Consider the following 21,176-nt stretch of genomic DNA (forward strand, 5'->3'; position numbering starts at 1 on the left):
GGCAGTTATGAGCTGCCATGTGGATATTGGGGACTGAACCTGGATCTTCTTTAAGAACAGTGTTCTTACCCATTGAGCTATCTCTTCAGCCTCAGGAATAAGCTAGTTTTTAAACTAGTAGGGAAAAGAGCATCAAACAGTATTTTTCCCCACCCCAAAAGAAAAAGGTGAAAAACAAGGACATGTGTAAATTTAGGCTAAAAGATTAGTGATGTAAGAAATTATTTGGAGTGTAACAAACTGATTTAAATATTTCTCTTATCTGAGCTTTGGTTTTGAGATTATTAGAGAAAGAATAATGTTTCCTACTGTATACTTCCTCAGTCATACTGACCTAGACCTGTGCTGCCCTACAGGGGCCACTTTGGGCAGTTCTGATGCTGTTACCTTTTCCCCAGCAGTTGTCTCCTGAGACCCTTGCTGGGTTCCTTCTTTCCTCTGAGTTAGTTGTAATTTTGAGGTACTGCTTGTCCCACTCATTGGTTCAACATGCTTTATTATATTTTGTCTTTTAGTTATTCCCATATTCTTGTGGACAGAGAAACAGTACAGATCTTTAACAATAAGTATGAGAGAAAATTAAATTATGTGTTTATTCCCACTACCCCCAGAAAATGAGCTTTAAAGTCAAAGTTAAAATAAAATAACTGGAAATAAAATAACTAAAGGTCTTATAAATGTTAAAACATGTTCCGGCCCCCAGTGCTCCTCTGTAAGATCCGACCTTAAATTCAACCTGTTCTCCCACTGTCACCACATATACATCTTTCTTCTGGGTGGTTTCTGTGTGCATTTTTCTCTCTCTTTGCTCATGAATTTATAATACTTGTTGGTTATCTGAGGAATCACAGTATCACTTAAAACAATTTTCTGAGCCAGGTGGTGGTGGCACATGCCTTTAATTCCAGCACTTGGGAGGCAGAGGCAGGTGGATCTCACTGAGTTGGAGGACAGCCTGGTCCACAAAGTGAGTTTCAGGACAGCCAGGATTGTTACACAGAGGGACCTAGTCTCAGGGAAAAAAAAGAAAAGAAAATTTTTTTGAGAAACACCAAATCGTAGACAGTTAACCTTAATTGTCCTTATACCTACTTCTGTTCATGAATTTGAAACTATTATCAATAGAACTGTAGTAGATAAAGAAGTATAAATGTTTAAATAGACATCTTTATCCTTTTTTTGATTTGTTCTGCTGTTTTTTGTTTTGTTTTGTTTTAAGATGGAATCTTACTATGTAGTCCAGGCTAGCTTAGAGCTTCCATTATCCTTCTGAATGCTAGAATTACAGGAGTGGGCCACCAGTCCTGCCTGTATTTATCTTGAGAGGAGGTCATTTTGAAATAGAAGAGATTGAATGTATTGCTCATTTTCTCAATTCATTTGGCCTATTTTCTTTTAATGTGTAAATGAAGTTTTTGTTTGTTTCTGTTTTTTGAGGCAGGATTTCTCTGTGTAACAGACCTGACTGTCCTGAAACTCACATTGTATTACAGACTGACCTCAAACTCAAATCTGCTTGCCTCTGTCTCTGGAGTGCTGGGATTAAAGGTGTGCACCTCCACCGCCTGACTAAATGAAGACATTTTAAAAAAATACTTGAAACAAGTGCTATGTGTCTGTATACAAAATCAGTATTACTCATGGAAGGGTTGCTGTTTTCTCTTCATAGTATTGCCACCAGTAGTGCAGTTTCAAAGGAGCTTACCAGACTTTTGAAGATACCTGTTGACACTTACAACAATATCTTAACAGTCTTAAAACTAAAACATTTCCACCCACTCTTTGAGTACTTCGACTATGAGTCCAGAAAGAGCATGAGCTGTTATGTGCTTAGTAATGTTCTGGATTATAACACAGAAATCGTCTCTCAGGACCAGGTAAGAGTATAGACTTGATGTTTTAGGGAAATAGGGGATGTGGTTGTTAAGGTTTTAGAGACTGAGCCTTAGAAACTAAATGGGGGAGGCAATGTAATAATAAAAACCATAAGTAGCTTATTTGTTATCGAAGTTGAATGATTGGAGATGTACTTGGAATTATTAAACATCTCTGATTTTTTTCAAAAGTTGATTAGCATTTGGCATATCTCTTTTTGGAATTTTGTTTATAAATGTATACATTGATTTTTCTTTTCAATGCCTCTGGAATAACCCCTATACTTCCTCCCAATTTTATGTCCTTACTAAGTTCAACTCTTGCTGTCTCTATGTACATGGGTGGAGGGTCATCTGCTGGAATATGAGCAACCTACCAGTGACCATACCCCAAAGAAAGTGACTCTCCTTCCTTTATCAGCCATCATTTGCCGACAGCTCCTCAACTTGGGAGCTTCCTTCCTATGCAGGATGAGTGCTGACTAGCTTGATCCTGCAGGCAATCACAGCTGCTGTGAGAAGATGCTGTTTTACAAGTCTTTCCTTGACCTGGGTCTTACAGACTTTCTGTACCTTCTTCAGTGTTTTCTGAGCCTTGTAGCGAAGGAGCTGTGATACAGATGTCCTGTTTAGTGTTTAACACTCAATAGTCATTTAGCTTCTTCCCGATATTAACTGTTAACCACGGCAAAAATAAATGTATTTAATGAGGGAGTAAATACTATAATAATTGATGTAAGCACAGCATTTAGAAGGCAGTTTGATATACATCCACTTAGCAAAATAATAATAGGTTCTTCCTAGAGCCTCTTCTTAATCCTTTGGTTCTTTGCCAGGTTTGCAGTACCAAGCATGGATTCTACTCTGGAACAAACCTTAAGTCCAAGTAGAAAGCTCTTGGTTATTTGGTAACATTGCTAATCTTGCCAAACTATTTGTTAATGTAGCTTAAAGGGGTCACAGCTGGGCAATACTTGGTTCATACCAACTTCTTGCAAAAACTGAATTTTTTTGCCGGTACTGTTTCATAGTATGCAGTTAGAAACTGTTACGTTCTTTGTTGATGGCTCCACACTGACATTTTCTATTTCCCTGGCTGCAGGTAGACTCCATAATGAATTTGGTGTCCACGTTGATTCAGGATCAGCCAGATCAACCTGTGGAAGACCCTGATCCGGAAGATTTTGCTGATGAACAGAGCCTTGTTGGCCGATTCATTCATCTTCTACGGTCTGATGATCCTGATCAGCAGTACTTGGTATGAGTTATCTCTTATTATAACCTTTTATCACCCAGAGTGAGCCAAGAAGTCTTTAAAATGCTGTAGTACTCCTTTTCGGTCTTAGTTCAAGGTGTTAAACTTGTTACTGAATTAAAGTTCATGGCCTCCCTAGAGTTAAGAACACTTACTTAGCCGGGCGGTGGTGGCGCACGCCTTTAATCCCAGCACTCGGGAGGCAGAGGCAGGCGGATCTCTGAGTTCAAGGCCAGCCTGGTCTACAAGAACACTTACTTAGTTTTAGTTACATCTCAGTGTGGCCAAGTTGACCTCTAAATCATGATCTTTCTGCCTTAGCGTCCTGAGTGTAGGGATTTTAGGTACGTACTGCCATGCCTAAGTGGGATTTTATTTTTATATAAATGAGTAAACTAAACTGTTGGAGCTTGTGAGGAACAAGCCAGGTATTCTGACTTCTTTTGAAAACCTGAGAATTGCAGAAAAGCTTTCTATCTTTTAGTTGGATATTCTATAATTATTCTGTGTTCTGTTTCTTTTTCAACAGTGCTTTTAGAATGTCTAGTTGCTTATCATAATAAACTTCATGAAACTCAAAATCTGATATGAAGATTCTTTTATTTGACAGATGAAAAAGTATGAATCGCTTTTTAGTATGCTTTTTCTTTAATATTACTTCTTAATAATCAGATGAAGCTTTTTCTTTTGTCATAGTCCTCAGTTAATCTTTATGAAACGAAGATTTAAATGTGGCCTAAGTAGGTATGATGGCATCTGATAGTGAATGATTGTGAAGTGAGAGGGTGATTTCTGTTAGTAGTCTTTGATTTGGCCTAGGGAGAGCTGTTCTAAGCACTGTGTTACACACTGAGCACTGTGTGATCAGTACAGTGTGTGAATACTGGAGTATTTTAAGTGCTTCCCCTTCCTCTGTGTGTGTGTGTGTGTGTGTGTGTGTGTGTGTGTGTGTGTGTGTGACAGAGAGAGAGAGAGAGAGAGAGAGAGAGAGAGAGATTGCTTCATTTTCTTTTGCTACCACATGTGATAGGATTTATAGCTGATTGTTTTATGCTTGTGTGCTTCTATATCAAAGAAAGACCCAAATATATTGTGTTTTACATATTTAGATGTTTATCTCATGAATTCTTTGGTTGTCTTCTTTAGTGTGTGTATTTATATGTTTGTGTTTGAGAATGTAGGTGCACCTGGGGTCAGAGGTCAGCATCAAGTGTCTTCCTCAGGCGCTGTGCACTTTATTTTCTAGGCAGGGTTTCTCATTGGAGCTCACTGTTGGGTGTGTTGCTGGCTAGTGAACTCCATGGAGCTACCTGCTTCTGCCTTCCCAGTGATGGGATTGCAGTTTCACGGACACGCCTGGCCTTTTCTTATATGTTGGAGATCTGAACTCAGGTCCTTAAGCTTACACAGGAAGTATTTTACTGACTGCACCATCTACCCAGTCCTGTGGTTTCCTATTTTTTCTGAGTCATTTATAAATCTGTTTCACAAGGCTCTGTTTTTAAAGTATATTGGTATTGTACTTAATAAGAATGGGCTCAGAGAGGTTGACCTATCTGTAAAGATAAATAAGAATTAAGTTTATCTTGATAACTAAAAAGTCAGAATTTAAAGAACTCTTACAAGTAGAGCAGGCTTTATTTAGTGCTAGAAAGGTGGTTTTTCTAATTTTGACCATTTAATGAGGCATAGGACCTAGTCATTCAATGATCAGAGTTCAAGAGAAGACAGATTACATGCCTTAAGCTGGGAATTTTGAAGCTAAGGATAGGGAAGACAGAATGGGCAAGTTAGGTGTTTTCTTTAGATAACCTGTTGTTTGAGGCTGTAGGTTTCTGCAACTACAGGGTGTCAAGGCAGCTGCTTTGCTTCTGCAGTCTCCAGATAGCTGCCTTTCTGGAGCTATGAGCCGGTTTATGGTCTTGGCTTTTGGGAGTGATTCTACTACTGGTAAAGCACACACAGACACAGACGCATCCCTGCACACCCCACAGCTGTTGTATTTCTGTAGTGGCCAGCATTTTCCGGGCACAGACCTTGTGCAAGGTATTGATGATAGAATTGAAACTGTGTCATTTAATCTTTCAATAGTTACATGACTGTACTACCTCATTCAGTTACATGACTGTACTACCTCATTTTTCAGCTGAAAATTGGGCTAAAAGGAGGGAAATTGTTGTGTGACACTTCCCCCCAGAGACACAACACAGACATCTGTTCAGTCCTATAGGGAACAGATGGGAGACCCAAATAATGATTCGACCAATGTCCAATTTGGCCAACCAGTTAGTTTATTGGGATTACTTACAGGCGTATGGGCAGTGGGAAGGTGGGGTTACTCGCAGCAACAGGGCTGTCTCAATGGCAGTGGCCTAACTGAAAGTCCCACTCCAGTGTTGATGACGCTCATCAAAGCTACAGTCTTTGAGCACTGTGTAGCTAGAGGCGGCTTGCAGGTTGGCGGTGCTCCTCCACCAGCATGATTTACTGCTTCCACAACCTTGTGGAGGGGCCTTTGTTAGTCTTATAAATTTCAGCTATCTGGTACTTGTTTACTTCCCTCCAGAGTGGAATGTTTCAACAGCTGTTGCTCAGCAGCAACACAGAGTAGAGAGTACGGGAATCTACTTTCCATGTAAGTGTGATTTGTTCCATTAGCCCACATTCTTTATTAACAAAGGTTAGGTTGTACATGTGTATGAGAATAACGTAATATTTGCTCTTGGCTAGTTACCTAAGCTAGTTATACAGCTTGTGTAAGCTTCCAGCTTACACAAAAATCAAACGGGTTAGTGTTTTTAGGCTGGTTAATGTAGAAGTGTGTACCTCTAAAAAGACTGTGTGTCACAAAATGGTGACAGTAAGGATTAGAGAGCTCCTATGTAATTTTGTAAACAAGTGATCCTAGTGTGGAAAAAATATTTTTAATTTTCTTTCTTTGTCAGATTTTGAATACAGCAAGAAAACATTTTGGAGCTGGTGGAAATCAACGGATTCGCTTCACACTGCCACCTTTGGTGTTTGCAGCTTACCAGCTGGCTTTTCGATACAAAGAGAATTCTCAAGTGGTGGGTTTACTTTGAAATATGTCACTACATTTTTTCCCATATTCCTTACTGTCTCTTCGAAGTTGTAGAAAAGCTCAAGCACACACACAAATAGTGATAATAGTATCAGGTCCCATTTCAGGAACTCCTGATTCCTTCATTACTCACTCTTTGCTGTGAGCTCCTGACCCTGTGAAACAGACACTGGCTGAGGGATCACATAACACTAGGAATTATGTGACTCGGTCAATTCAGATTGATGCTGAAACTTCTTAGGTTCTAAATCAGGTTCACTTTGCCTAGTGATAGGTCCAGTGTTACATAATCATTTCTCAAAAAACTTGCAATCAATAATGTTAGGAGTTTTATGCAACTTTCCCTGTGATTATTTTTCTTCCTAAAACAGAATTAGGGCTTATCATTAGTGGTATAGTTTTAAAGAAAATACCTCAGTCTCATATACATGAAAGTTGAACATCCAGGTTTATGTTAAGGAATAAAACTCAGTAAACTTAATTTTCTAATACTTTCTAAAACATTTTTCCCCTTAATATTCTTACCAGCTTGCATACTGGTAGGGTTTTTGTTACGATAGCTTCTATTCTGTTTTCCAGCACTTATGACTAGGTGTTCATTACTATAACAATAAAAGTGGCCGTATTATGAAGCTGTAATGATCAAAATGTTATAGTACTAATAGAAATCCATCCAAACAGACCAGTAGAACTGAAGAGTGATCCAGAAAGCCAATCATGTATGATCAGCTTATTTTTGTTTTTGACTTTTTTCAAGACAAGGTTTCTCTCTGTAGCACATACTGGCCTCGAATTCAGAGCTCTGCCTGCCTCTGCCTCTGGAGAGCTGGGATTAAGAGCATGAGCCACCATGGCCTTCTCTTAATCCTTATTATTATGCCAGAAAGACAAGGGAGAAAGCACAGGCTATAATATTAATGGAATGGAATTAGATCTTTGTCTCCCCCCCCTCCCCCTGAACTCAAAATAGCTTAAGAAATGGTCTTGTCATTGATTTTTTTTTTTTTAAGGTGAGAGTACTAAAAAGCATAGGTAACAAAAGTAAAATTGGACAAATGGGTTGTATAAAACTAAAACATTTTATAAACCATACATTTGATAAGGAGGGCTAGTTCTAAAATAAGGAACGCTAAACTGGAGAAATGGCTCAGTGGTTAAGAGTGCTTGTCACTCTTGCAGAAGACCTGGGTTTGATCCTTAGAACCCACATGGTAGCTCACTACTATCTTTAACTCCAGTTATGAGTTATCTAGTTCCTCTTCTGACCTCTATGGCACCAAGCATGTACATAGTATATTAATATACATGAAAGCAGAGCACACATAAAATAAAAATAAATCTTAACACCATATAAAACAAAATAACGAACTCAGTTCAACAGTAAGAAAATAAATAGTTTGATCTAAAAATGTGTGCTGGATGCCAGCCTGGGCTGTAGAATGGAATCCTGTCTCTGAAACAACAAAGAAACAACAATGGACCTGAGTACAGATTTCTCCAAGGAGTAGTTACAGATGGCAGATGGGTCCCTGAATAGATGCTGACTATTATTAATTTGACGGAAATGCAGTTAGAAAGTACAGTGATGTATGGCTCATCTTTAGTGGACTATTATCAAAGAGACAGGAGAATGGCTGGGAATATAGCCCCATTGTTAGGCTATCTGCTCTGCATGTACACGACTGTAGGATTAGTCTTTGGCATCACAAACAAGTGGATCATGGTGTGGTGAAAAGGGAGCACTAATTGTGAGAGTGTAAGTTAGTACAGCCACAATAGAAGGCAGCACGGAGACTGCCCCGAACATTAACAGTAGGCCTGAAGTGTAGCTCTTAACATGAACCAGGCCAGCAGTTTGCCCAGCAGCTCTTCCCTTCAAATAGAACTATCACACAATTCCAAAGTACCAGAATGGCCAAACACATCAGTGATGAATAATGAAAACCCACTGTTGAGTGTACTACATATGAGTGCATAGACACACTGCAACATGACTCATCCCTGAAAGAAAGAGACCCCGCCTATAGTGACAGCATGGGGGTCCTGGAAGACAGTACACGAGTGTAGTAACTAGTTACCCCACATGTCTAGTCGAAAGCTGCCAGGAGCAGACCAGTGGCTGGCGAATTCTGCAGTGTTATCAGATGAAGAATTTGGGGACCAACAAAAAAGAAAAAGGGAAAACAAGGATTTGAGACCCCTTTCCCGAAATAGCAACCAGCGTTTATATTGCAACAAGAACTATGTACTTGAATTACTGCCTTCAATCTTTGTAACAAGTCTTACTGTAATCTTTTAAAAGTAAAGAGAACTTAATGATTTTACAGAAGTTTGGATGGTGTAACGCTGGTATTTACAACTTTCTAGAAATTAGATTAGCGAAGGGAAAAGAAAAACTATTTTCAGCAATGGCAATGTCATATCGAGAGTGTAATCCAGTATGGTAGAATTGTGAGCACTGTATTTTTAGTAAACTGCCAGTGTGTAATTGTAGTGTTAAAAATACAGTAATTCTTCTAAGATTTTACACTAAGGAAATAATCAGGGAGTTTTTTTAAAACTCAGTTACATTTGCCATGGTAAACATGTGGAGAGTGAAGGACTGGTTTATGGAGTTGGTTCTCTCCCTCCACTTTACAGGGGTTCCAGAGTTGAGCTCAGGTTGTCTGGCTTCTGTGGCAACTGTTTGTACCTTTCTTCATAGCGCTGGGCACATAATTAGGGTCTTAAACCTTTGTGTCTACTGACCATTCAGTATAGTTTTAAAGGGGAAAAGTATAACCACTTAGACTATGAGTGAGTTGATGGAATAGTTTCTTGTTAAAATAATATTAAATAACTTAGTATTATGAGGAAACTTGTTTTGACAGGAAGTTGCATACAAATCATTATAGTATGAACCCCGTTTTAACTATTTTTCAGTGATCTGCTTTAAAACAAATAGACTGCAAAACTATACATTTATCTCTTTTATATAACTGTGTTACCAGGAATGGTTTTATTTTCCAAATTCTTGTGTGTATTTTCCTCCGCTTAAGGATGTGTTTCTTTCTGATCAAAAAACAAATATTAGATCTCCATAAATTTCAGAAGCAGCAGCTTTAGATGTGTTTAGTTTTTAAGGAGACATCTTGTTTGGTTTACTTGTGTGTTTCATAAATGAGAGAGAAGAAAAAGGACTTAAAAACTGAACTTCGGTGCTTTTGCTTACAGGCTCCTTTAGAATTTTTCAATAAAATGAATAAATTGATCTTGAACTCAGTATCATGTTTTTGCTATTTTAGGATGACAAGTGGGAAAAGAAATGCCAGAAGATTTTTTCATTTGCTCACCAGACTATTAGTGCTTTGATCAAAGCTGAGCTGGCTGAATTACCGCTGAGACTCTTTCTTCAAGGAGCGCTAGCTGCTGGAGAAATTGGCTTTGAAAATCATGAAACAGTAGCATATGAATTTATGTCCCAGGTGAGCTCTGCCTTCCTTCATGAGTTGTCTGATCCAGTTTGTTGGGTTCAGTCACTGCTCCATTATTTTTGAGGTAATGCACTTGGTGTTCTTGGTTTATTTTATTTTATGTTATTTTATTTATTTATTTATTTTGGACAGGGTCTCACTCTTTAGACCAGCCTGACCTGGAACTCAGAGGGACCCACCTACCTCTGCCTCCTGAATGCTGGGGTTAAAGGCATGCTCCACTATGCCTGGCACTCTTATCTTGTAATATAATCTTGTAACACTTCTGATCATGTGGAAACTTTTTTGTATGGTAGTCACATTGTGTAGAGCAGCAAAGCGTTGAGTTGCTGGGGACAGAAGGAACCCAAGATTGACTGACAGGTAGTGGCAAAAGTGTTTCATGAACAAAGTTTTTATGCTTAGTTCAGTTGGCAGCCTTCTGCGCTGGCTCAGCTTATGCCTCTTCACTGGAAGGTACAGCATGCACCAGTGTGAACGTCCTAGACCATCTCAGAGTGGGTTTGTTCTGAAGAACTTTGGAAAATGCTCCTGTTGATGGGTGGTTCCTGAATATTCTTTGTTCTATGCTTTGCCAGGCATTTTCTCTATATGAAGATGAGATCAGTGACTCTAAAGCACAGCTGGCTGCTATCACCTTGATCATTGGTACTTTTGAGAGGATGAAGTGCTTCAGTGAGGAGAATCATGAGCCCTTGAGAACTCAGTGTGCTCTTGCTGCATCAAAACTTCTGAAGAAACCAGATCAAGGCCGAGCTGTGAGCACATGTGCACATCTCTTTTGGTCTGGTCGAAACACAGACAAAAATGGGGAGGAGGTAAGGTTCCTCTTGACTGTTACAGGAGGTAGAATTAGTAGTGGGGATTGGCCACTTGGTTTTGTGCTTTGGAAATGAAACATTGGGTGCTTGGAATTCTGACAAAGACAGTTGCTTTGCTTTATTAGAGGAAGTGAATGGGTAGTAAAAGAGTCTACTATAATGATATGGTTACAGCAGCTTGTCTACCACTGGTTATTATTTTCTTTTGGTTTGTTTTGAGATGGGGATATTGGTATGGAGCTTTGACTGTTCTGGAATTCACTTTGTAGACAGGCTGGCCTTGAACTCACAGAGACCCATCTACCTGCCTCTGCCTCCCTAATGCTGGGATTAAATTTAGGTGTATGCCACCATACCTGCCAGCAGTTTTGTTTTTAAATACAGTTGTCTGGTTTGTTTTAGGGTTTCATTTTGTTGTGTCCAATTATAGCATAAAACCTTATAGCATTGTGTATCTTTGATGGTGGGAAAATAGGACAGTTCTCATTTATTAATCCATTCCATATTTTCTGCCCTGTATTTTAGCTTCATGGAGGCAAAAGGGTTATGGAGTGCCTAAAGAAGGCTCTAAAAATAGCAAATCAGTGCATGGACCCCTCGCTACAAGTTCAGCTCTTTATAGAGATTCTGAATCGGTACATCTATTTCTATGAGAAAGAAAATGATGCGGTAGGTGAAATAGCTCTTTCTTTCTGTAGACTTGATACTCTGTTTCATTTGTGAAAATTTGACTTTGCTTACTCTACTTGTGACCTTCTTCCATTCTCCAGAGTCTGCACAGACTGTGCAAGTAAAACAATACCAAGTACACATTAGCATTGTGTGGACTTGGTTTGTTATTGTATAGCGGTTCAGAGTCTTCCTGAAGGCAGCATCCATTTGTAGCATTGTCGTATTCAGTAAGATTTTTAGCTTAAATACAATTTTGTTTTTTTTTTTTTTTTTTTTTTTTTGCTGGTTTATGTTACTTTGTATTTTGAGTTTTTACAATTCTTTTTCTGCCCTTAATGAAGAGCTAATAGTTGTTGCTTAAACTTGGAATTTTATACTCATACCTTTTTCATAATTACTCAGGTATTTGATGAAAATAATACAAGTTCCTCACAACTGTGCTACTAAATTGTCTTTTTGTGATACATGCCTGCTACAAAATTATTCTTTTTGTAGGTAACAATTCAGGTCTTGAATCAACTTATTCAAAAGATTCGAGAAGATCTCCCAAATCTTGAGTCCAGTGAGGAAACAGAGCAAATTAACAAGCATTTTCATAACACGTTGGAGCATTTGCGCTCAAGGCGGGAATCACCAGAGTCTGAGGGGCCAATCTATGAAGGTCTCATCCTTTAAAAGAAGACAGCTCAGCAATTCCTTTCTACCCACCAGAAAGGGCTTTACTAGGTCTCCCTTCCATAGATTGTGCCTTTCAGAAATGCTGAGGTAGGTTTCCCATTCCTTACCTGTGATGTGTTTACCCAGCACCTCCAGACACCTTCAGGACCTTAACTCACTTCATAATTGTTTAACTCTGTCTGATCACCCCAAGTAGCATGACTGATCTGCTCTTTAAACCTCTTGTGATCTGTGAAAATTGAAAGCAAAACCCACTTAACCTGGCTACTAATGGAGCTCTCTTTCCTTATTTTGTTGCATTGTTGATTGTGTATTTTCTTTATTAATGAAGTACTAACCAGACATACTTGTTCATTTGTTCTCTGGGCCTCTCTGAGCTTACTTTAAAGGACAGGAGTACTGTGTGAACTTCAGCTTGGGCTGTTCCTGAATGCAAGATAAAGCCTACGTGTAATATATTCCCTACAACTAGAATATATTAATGCATGCTGAAGAATTTTAAAGCACCATGGTCAAAAGCAGAAGCTATATTTTGCATATTTGGACTCAGCTATCCATTAAGAACTATGTCATCGTCCTGATACATTGACGTAATTTGATTCTATGAAATAGAAATTTTGTGACTTAATGTAATTTATGTATAACTTCCACTATTGTAAATTTATGTGAAATGCATCAATTACAACTTTTTCATCAGTGAAATAATAAAGTTGCTGTTAACAATTTTGGATCTTTCTTGGTTTTTGTACAAATGATAAAGGGAACTCTAGTAGATTACCTGTGGGGTGCCATGTAGTCTCTTACACTTATGGAATCCTCTTATTTAACTCTCATTTTAAGCACTTAGTGAAAACAAGGTGCCATCTGTTACTTCTCATACATTTACAGCTAATTACCTTCTTCTAGCACACCTTCTTTGTTAGGGCATGATGAGTTACCATAATAGCCCTAAAGGCTCTTTTCTTGTGTAGTTAACCATGTGTAAAAGACACTCCGGAGACTGCCCAAAGACACCCATGTCATCATTGTCCATTGTAGGGGTTGGAGGAAGAAGTCCTGAGTGAATATGTTGCTTACATAGGGACTCCCATTCACAGACTGCAGTGCCTCATCTCCACCAGAGCGGTAAAGCCTTACCTGGTGGGGCTCGCAAGGACTAGCAAAGCTTCCCCTAGAATCTGAGTGTTATGAACAATTGGCGCCTGCAGCGTTCTCCTTGGTGTTTGTCTCTCACCTACAGAGACTGCTTCCCTTACACGGTGCTGTACCTAGAAATCACTATGAGGTCTGGGGCTGCTTGGGCAGGTAACTTACCCCACCTGGTCCCAGCTTTCCTGTGCCTGTTTCTGTCCGTTCTCTTTTCATTTCCTTGGCACCCTTGTCAGGACCTCAGCTGTGGGTCGTGATAGTCTGGATTAGGAATTTGGGAAGAGCTCAGCTTGGGTTCTAGGCCAGCATGTTTTATCACACTTTTGGCTGCTGTCACCCGAAGGTTTGGTTGTGACTGACATCTCCGTGCACTCATATGATTGTAAGCTGGAGGTTTTAGTTTTTGTTCCATGGCCCTTTCCACAGTGTGACTTACGGGTCTTTTAACATGATATCCCCGGAAAGAACAAGGGGGAGACCACGATATCTTTTGATGACCTGATCTTGGAAATCTAGCCCATGCTAAAAAAGAGAATTATACTCCATCTTTTGTTTTCTTTAAATAGGTTAAATAACCTTCTGCATCTTATTCCTCTGTGTTAGAATTGCAGGCCTCTTCCACCGTGTGCCCCTCATTGTTAAGAATATTTTTAAATTATGCTTTGGGGATTTCATACAAGTATACAATATATCTTAAGCACACACCATATCCACTTTTTTTTGTCCCCAAATAACCCACTGAGTGGTGAGTGCTGCCTGCATGCTCATGGGTGTGGAACAGGGTAACTTATTAGGACCTACACCCTAGAAGAAAAGTCCCTCTTCCCCAGCAGCCATCAACTGCCAACAGCTCCTCAGTTAGGGAAGCTCTGCCAACCATGTTGGAATGCGACTGGCTTGATCATCGTATACAGTGACGGTAGATGTGAGTTCCTGAGTGCAATCATGCCCTGTTGAGAAGACACTACTTCATACCCTCCAACTCCTAATTCTTCCTGCCCCCCTTTTTCTGCAGGGCAATCCATGCCCTGCTGAGAAGACACTACTTTACACCCTACAACTCCTATTTCTTCCTGCCCCCTTTCTTTGCAATGTTCCCTGAACCTTAGGGTGAGGGGGTTGAGGTGGGAAGTTGATAGACATGTCTCAGCACTATGAGCACTTATATTTGCATTGGCTTTTTCCCATCATAAAAAGAAGCTTCTGTGACCAAAGTTGAAAGCAGCACTAATCTGGGTATAAACAAATATTTGGAAGACAGTTGCTGTCACAGCCATGAGCTTCACAAGGCTCATAATACCAGGCCTCAAATCTGATTCAAAAACAGTTGGTTAACACCCGAACAGTCATGCCATTATTGCTCTCGTAGGCATACCTTGCCTGGCAGGTTGGTATTGTAGCATGCAGCGTCCCTTGCTGTGTAAGTCCTTTTTTTTTTTAACACCCCTTGCCCTGCCTCAGGGGCAAGCACTTTCTAGCATTATAGAAGCTAGCCATTAGGGAGGAAGTTTCCAGGCCAGTTCAGCTTGATTTATCTGTCTTGGAAACAATGTGTGTTCTTCAGTAAGGTCTTATCATCCTTATTTCCAGCTGTGGTGGGCAAGAGCAATGACAATAGCCTGTGCTGTTTTGAGTGCCTTGGGCCACCTTGACAAATAACTTGTAGGGAAGCATCTCATTTTCATTTAATAATCATGTCTTCTCGGAACAGCATTGTCCACACATACTGCTTCAAATTCCTACTCCCATTCTTACTTAAACCATTAGCCACCATTATACCTCCCTCTACTTTAATATCACATGAACATGTATTCTAGCCCCTAGTTAAAGCTTAACTCTGCCCTTTCGTGGATCCTTTCTGTCTTCCTGACCTGTGCAGACATTCAAAGTTAAACACACAAATCTAAAAATTTGCTTGACCCACAGATGAGAGAGAACTTGAGGGCATTTGTTCCTGGGATCTTAGGTTATCTCAGTATAATTTTTTTGCATTTATGTCTATTTGCCTGCAAATTTTAAGTTTCATTTTACTTTATGACTCAATAAAAGTAAATATGAAGCACATTTTTATTATCCATTCGATTAGTTATATTGAGGCTGATTGCATATCCTGGCTATTGTGAATAGAGCACCATGTTCATAAATGTTCAGTTGTCTCTAGGACAATGGTTCTCACCCTTCCTAATGCTGCAAACCTTTAATATAGTTCCTCATGATGTGGTGATTCTCCAACCTTAAAATTATTTTTGTTATTACTTCATAACTAATTTTGCTACTTCATAACTGTAATTTTACATTACATGAATCATAATGTAAATATCTCTTATGCAGGGTAGTCTTAGGGACCCCTGTCAAAGGGTCCTTTGACCCCCCAAAAGTGTGATGACCCATTGGTGAAAACCACTGCTCTAGTAGGTTATAAAGTCCTTTGGATACATGTCCAGGAGTGGTACAGCTGGATCATGTGACACATCTATTTCTAGGTTTTTTTGGACCTTCTATGCTGATTTCCATAGTGGCTGCACCAATTTACACCCCTACCAGCTGTGAATTTGCATTTGATTTCTTTTTTTCATTATTTATTATTATTATTATTATTACTACAAATTTTCACCTCCTCTCATTTCTCTCCCCCTACTCCCATTACCCCTTCCCCTCTCTCTCCAGTCCAAAGAGCAGTCAGGGTTCCCTGCCCTGTGGGAAGTTCAAGGTCCTCACGCTCCATCTTGATGCCTGTTCTGACTGGGGCGAGGTGGAATTTCAAAATAATTATTTTGGTTTTTTTTGTTTTTGTTTTGCTGGGGGTTTTTTTGGTGGTTTTTTTTTTTTTTTTTTTTTTTTTTTTTTTTTTTTTTTTTGACAGGGTTTCTCTGTGTAGACTTGGCTATCCTGGAACTTGCTCTGTAGACAGGCTGGCCTTGAACTCATAGAGATCCTCCTGCCTCCCAAGTGCTGGGATTAAAGTCATGTGCCACCACCACCCGGCTCAAAATAGTTTTCATCAGCATTTCCCTGATGGCTAGTGATGATGCTTACTGGCCATTTGTACTTCTTTTGAGAAATTCCTTTTTAGTTCCATAGGCCTTAACAGTTATTCATTTTTGTGTATAGGTGTGTATTATGTATGTGCCTTTCCTACATGTATGTCTAAGTAGCATGTGTGTGCTTGGTGCCTTCAAAAGTCAGAAGAGGGTGTTAGATCCCCTAAAACCTGTTATAGGTGGTTGTGAGCCATTGTATGGGTGCTGGGAGTTGAACCTGTGTCCTCTATAATAACAAGTGTATCTAACTGACTGATATCTCCAACCCTAACCATAGTCCTTATCTGTCTGTCTGTCTACCTACCTACCTACCTATCATTCATTCATTCATTCATTCATTCATTCATCTATCTGTGTGAGTTGTTCTTTGGTGTTTAGTTTCTTGAATTTTTTTTGTGTATTCTGGCTACTAATTCTCTATCAGATGTATAGCTGGAAATATTTTCTTCCATGCTCTAGGCTACTTCTGCACTTGCTTGATAGTTTCTTTTGCTGTGTAGAAGCCTTTTAATTTTTGAAGGTTCTACTTGTAAATTTTTGTCTGTCTGTCTGTCTGTCTGTCTGTCTGTCTGTCTCATGTGCAATTGGATTCTTATTCAAAAAGTCCTTACCTACAGCTATATCTTTAAAAAATACTGTGTGTGTGTGTGTGTGTGTGTGTGTGTGTGTGTGTATCATGATGAGTGTTAGAGGGTCACAGTACAATCAAATATCCCACAGCATTTCCCCCTTTTGTCTAAATACAAAGGAAAGTTTTTTTTAACTCTTTAACATAGCAAAACTATATACAATAAGAACAATTATCAGGTATTGTCTAAATAAAAAGGAAAGATTTTAACTCTAATACAGTGAAACTATATACAGTAGGCACAATTATCAGTTGTTGGCTAAATAAAAGGGAAAGGTTTAACTCTAACACAGTGAAACTATATACAATAAGAACAATTATCAAGTATTGGTTAAATAAAAAGGAAAGGTTTTAACTCTGGAGCTATATACAATGAGAACAATTATCAGGTAAGCATTACATTCACAATGTCCAGTTCATTTGTATTTGGCAGATTTGGAGAGTATACTCTTTTATCTATCCTATCTTGGTGAATCCAAAGTTTTATCCCTAAACCACTTTCTACCATAACTTGTATTGCTAGTCTAAAAATATCTTTTTGACCTAAAACATTTTCTTAGATAAACAACTTAAGCTTTTATGTCTTTCAACTTTATAAACTTTACATCTATTTTATGTTTTCTGAATTTAGTAGCAAAGAAGATGGTAAAACTATCTAATAATATTTAAACCCCATCAGAGACCTGAGAAGAATAAAATATACCTGAGTAAGCAGGATGTGTAGAGCAAACAACTTCAAAACTATAGAAATGACAGAGACAGCTGGCTGCCTGGACAGTCATGCAAGAGTTCTCTGCAATTTTGGGACTTAGAATATCTGACAGACTTCTCAGTAAAGTAGGAATTTTGAAGGACTATCCTACCCTGTCTTGGCATAGTTTGGCAGTCAACCTCCTTTGTGTCCTGCTTGTCCAATTTGGACAGCATACGGTCAACAGTCGAGACAAGGATACTTTCTTGCCAAGAGGCTAGCTTTGCCACATTAAAAGCAAACTACATATGGAGGTTCTTTGATACCCATCATCTTTTTTTGTAAGTAAATTGGTGCTGCCAGCAATCATGGTCATGAAAAGCCTTATGTTATTAAAACATCTTAAATGCCATATTCTGTAGATCTCTGAAGTGTTTAAAAGATCACCTATCTGTCTAAAATACATGATGCTAAATAAAGCTTATTTCTGTCTACATTTTAATCCTTACTACAAATTTGATTGTTATCTTAATATGTGTATATGTACCACATCTTCATTTTCCATTTGTCAGTTAAAGGACATTTAGGCTGTTTCCATTTTCAGGCTCTCCGGAGTAGAGAAGACATGAACAAGAATGACAAGTATCTGTGGAGTAGGGTGTATCCTAAATAGTTTGTAATAGTAGCTTTCAAGGACTAGAACTTTGCATTACAATTTAAAATGAGTTGTATAGGTAAATATCTTCCAGTATATTCTAGCAAAAATAATCTTAAATTTATATCAGTATACAAAAATGCATACCAATGTACAAAAATTTGAGACTAGGAGTTGTTTTTTAGTTTAAAGGTATATTCAATAATTTACCCTTTTATCCTACCATTCATATTCCCTCCTTTTTTCTTTTCAGAAAGAAATCCCTGAATCTAACCTCCTTTGCTTAATTTACATTTCCTGGCTCTTAAAAGAACAATGAACATAGAAGAACAAGTATCTCCATAGTATAGAGTCCTTGTGGAATATGCCCAATAGCAGTATAGCCAAATCATATGGCTGATCTATTTCCAGTGTTTGAGGAACCTCCACACTGAATTCCAACCAGGTTGTACTCCCCTAAAATTGAAGCTTCTCTTTTCCCATACCCATGCAAGCACCTGTTGTTTGCTTTTTACAGATAGGCATTCTGACTGAGATAGGATTGAAATCTCAATGTAATTTTGTTTTTCTTTTTGCAATTAAAAATTAAAATATAATTACATAATTTCTTTCCTTTCACCCTTCCCCAAACCATTTCTATGCTCCCACAAATTCCTCTCAAATTCATGGCTTCTTTACCTGTAATTATTATTTTTATATACTATTATTACTATATAAATACTATATAAATACTGCTGAGTCCATTTAGTGTATATTTTCAGGGATGACTACTTGGTATTGACTAACCAACTAGGGAGCTCATCTCTGGGGATAAATGACTGATTTCCCCCTTTCGGCAGTTAATTGCTTGTAGCTTTTCACCTAAGGATGAGGCCCGTTGAGGTCTTCTTCTACTTTAGCACATCTATTGGGGTTGTCCTTATTCATGTGTTGTTTAGGCAGCCATGGTGCTATGGTTTCATGGGTATACCTTCACTCTCATATCCAGGAGGCACAGTCTTGCAGAAGATCTCCTGGTCGTCTGGTTCTTACAGTCTTTCTGCCTTTTCTTTCATGATGGTCTCTGAGCCTGAGGTATGGAGGATATGTTGTAGATTTATTAGTAGGACCTTGGCACCCCATTGTGGCTTTCTCTTGTGGTCTCCATCTGATGCAAAGAGAAGCTTCTTTGATGAGGTGTGAGAGCTATACTTACCTGTGGCTCCAAGGATGGGTATTTAGAATGCAGGTGGGAATTACAGTGGTTTAGGAAAGTGGCAGTAGTAGGTTCTCTTTCAGGGCCATGACCTCACGAGCCATGGGTAAAAGGTTGTGCTTCCAGTACATGCACGATTTCCTTCCTGTTGAGTCCAACACAGCTGTGGGTATTGCCAAGATATGAGTGTCATTGTTATACTTTTCTGACTATCCTGCCATGCTGCTCCATTGTTGTGGTTCATAGGTGTCCCGGCCGGGTGGGACTCTTGACTCTCTGTACTACAGTATCCCCTCGTTTCCATGGAGGAGGTACTCAGGTCTAATCCACTTTTAATTCCTGAGTTCTGTGTCAGAAGTGCATGTTGTCTTCTGCAATATAAACTTACTTTCCACTTCTGACAGGGAGCCAAGGGCAGCAGCAATAGTTTCTACTGTTTTAGGAGTCTCTTGGACTCACCTGACCAATAGCTTGAAATGTTCCTCATGCTTGGTACTGGGGTTTTGTTATATAGTCGATGGCTCTTTGTGGAAACAATATTATTCCAAGTGGGATAACTTCATTTAAACTATGTGTGTGGAAATACACATACACTTACGTGTATTATACTTAACTTTAGATAAATATAAAATAATATTCCTCATGTTTTTTTTTATTTTTGGTTGTGAGCCTAGCCTTTAGTGGCTGAGCCATCTCTCCAGCCCCCTTGTGCTTTAATATTATTTATTCTCCTTACTCCCTACCTTCTGTACTGACCTCCCCTCTTCCCAGCGATGCCCCTCATCTTCCCCATGTCTCTCTTTATATCATCTCTGTCCTGCAGTGCCACTTTCTGTACTTAACACACACACACACACACAAGCACACGCACACACACGCACACGCACCAGTCCCTTTTTGCTTTCCTGGTTTCTATGGTTACTCCAGGTTCTATGCTCACATCTGAAGATTTGGGCTAAGGTCCACAAGAGTTTTTCTTCTAGTACTTTCTGTATGGCTGGATTTATGGATAAGTACTGTTTAAATCTGGTTTTGTCATGGAATATCTTGTTTTCTTCATCTATGGTGATTGAAATCTTTTCTGGGTATAGTAGTCTAGGTTTGCATCTGTGGTCTCTTAGTGTCTTCAGCACATCTGCCCAGGACCTTCTGGCTTTCATTGTCTCCATTGAGAAGTCAGGCATAATTCTGATAGGTCTACCTTTATATGTTACTTGGTATTTTCCTTTGTGACTCTTAATATTCCTTCTTTATTTTGTATGTTTAGTATTTTGACTATTATGTGGTGAGGGGACTTTTTTGGTCCAGTCTATTTGTTGTGCTGTAAGCTTCTTGTACCTTCATATCCTCTTTTAGGTAAGAAAATTTTTTTCTATGATTTTGTTGAATATATTTTCTGTGCCTTTGAGCTGGAGTTCTTCTTCCATCCCTGTCATTCTTAGGTTTGGTCTTTTCATAGTGTCCCAGATTTCCTGGATATTTTGTGTTAAGGATTTGTTGAATTTAATATTTCTTTGACCAATGACTCTATTTCTTTTACTGTATCTTTAACTCCTGAGATTCTCTCTCCTATCTTTTGTATTCTGTTGTTTATGCTTGCATTTGTAGTTCCTGTCTATTTAACCAGATTTCCCCTTTTCAGAATATCCTTGGTTTGTGTTTTCTTTATTGTTTCTATTTCAATTTTTAAGTCTTGAACTGTTTTCTTCACCTGTTTGATTATTTTTCCTTGGCTTTCTTTAGGAGATTTATTGATTTCTTCTATTTTTATCTTTTCCTCTATTTCTTTAAGAAAAAAATTTCATTTTCTCTTTAAGGGTCTCTATTATCTTCATAAAGTTATATTTAAGAATGTTTCTTCTGCTTCTTCTGGGTTAGGATGTTCAGATATTCCTTTTTTAGGACCACTAGGTTCAGGTGTTGCCATATTGCTCATTATCTTGTTGAATGTATTCTTGCATT

The 21,176-nt window shown here is 38.7% G+C and overlaps 1 protein-coding gene across 1 annotated transcript in view; it reads left to right on the plus strand.

The window, feature by feature from the left end:
* The window catches only part of Vps35 (VPS35 retromer complex component), a 30,437-nt gene extending 17,859 nt beyond the window's left edge, over positions 1 to 12,578 (plus strand). The window contains exons 11-17 of the mRNA XM_038312821.2: positions 1,670 to 1,877; positions 2,977 to 3,132; positions 6,075 to 6,197; positions 9,496 to 9,675; positions 10,263 to 10,502; positions 11,031 to 11,174; positions 11,673 to 12,578. Coding sequence (XP_038168749.1) covers positions 1,670 to 1,877; positions 2,977 to 3,132; positions 6,075 to 6,197; positions 9,496 to 9,675; positions 10,263 to 10,502; positions 11,031 to 11,174; positions 11,673 to 11,852 — 1,231 coding nt within the window. The 3' untranslated portion in view covers positions 11,853 to 12,578. The remainder of the gene's footprint in view (positions 1 to 1,669; positions 1,878 to 2,976; positions 3,133 to 6,074; positions 6,198 to 9,495; positions 9,676 to 10,262; positions 10,503 to 11,030; positions 11,175 to 11,672) is intronic.
* Positions 12,579 to 21,176: the final 8,598 nt, after the last annotated feature.

The sequence above is a fragment of the Arvicola amphibius genome, chromosome 15 (genome assembly GCF_903992535.2).
Source record: "Arvicola amphibius chromosome 15, mArvAmp1.2, whole genome shotgun sequence".
NCBI classification, from domain to species: Eukaryota; Metazoa; Chordata; class Mammalia; order Rodentia; family Cricetidae; genus Arvicola; species Arvicola amphibius.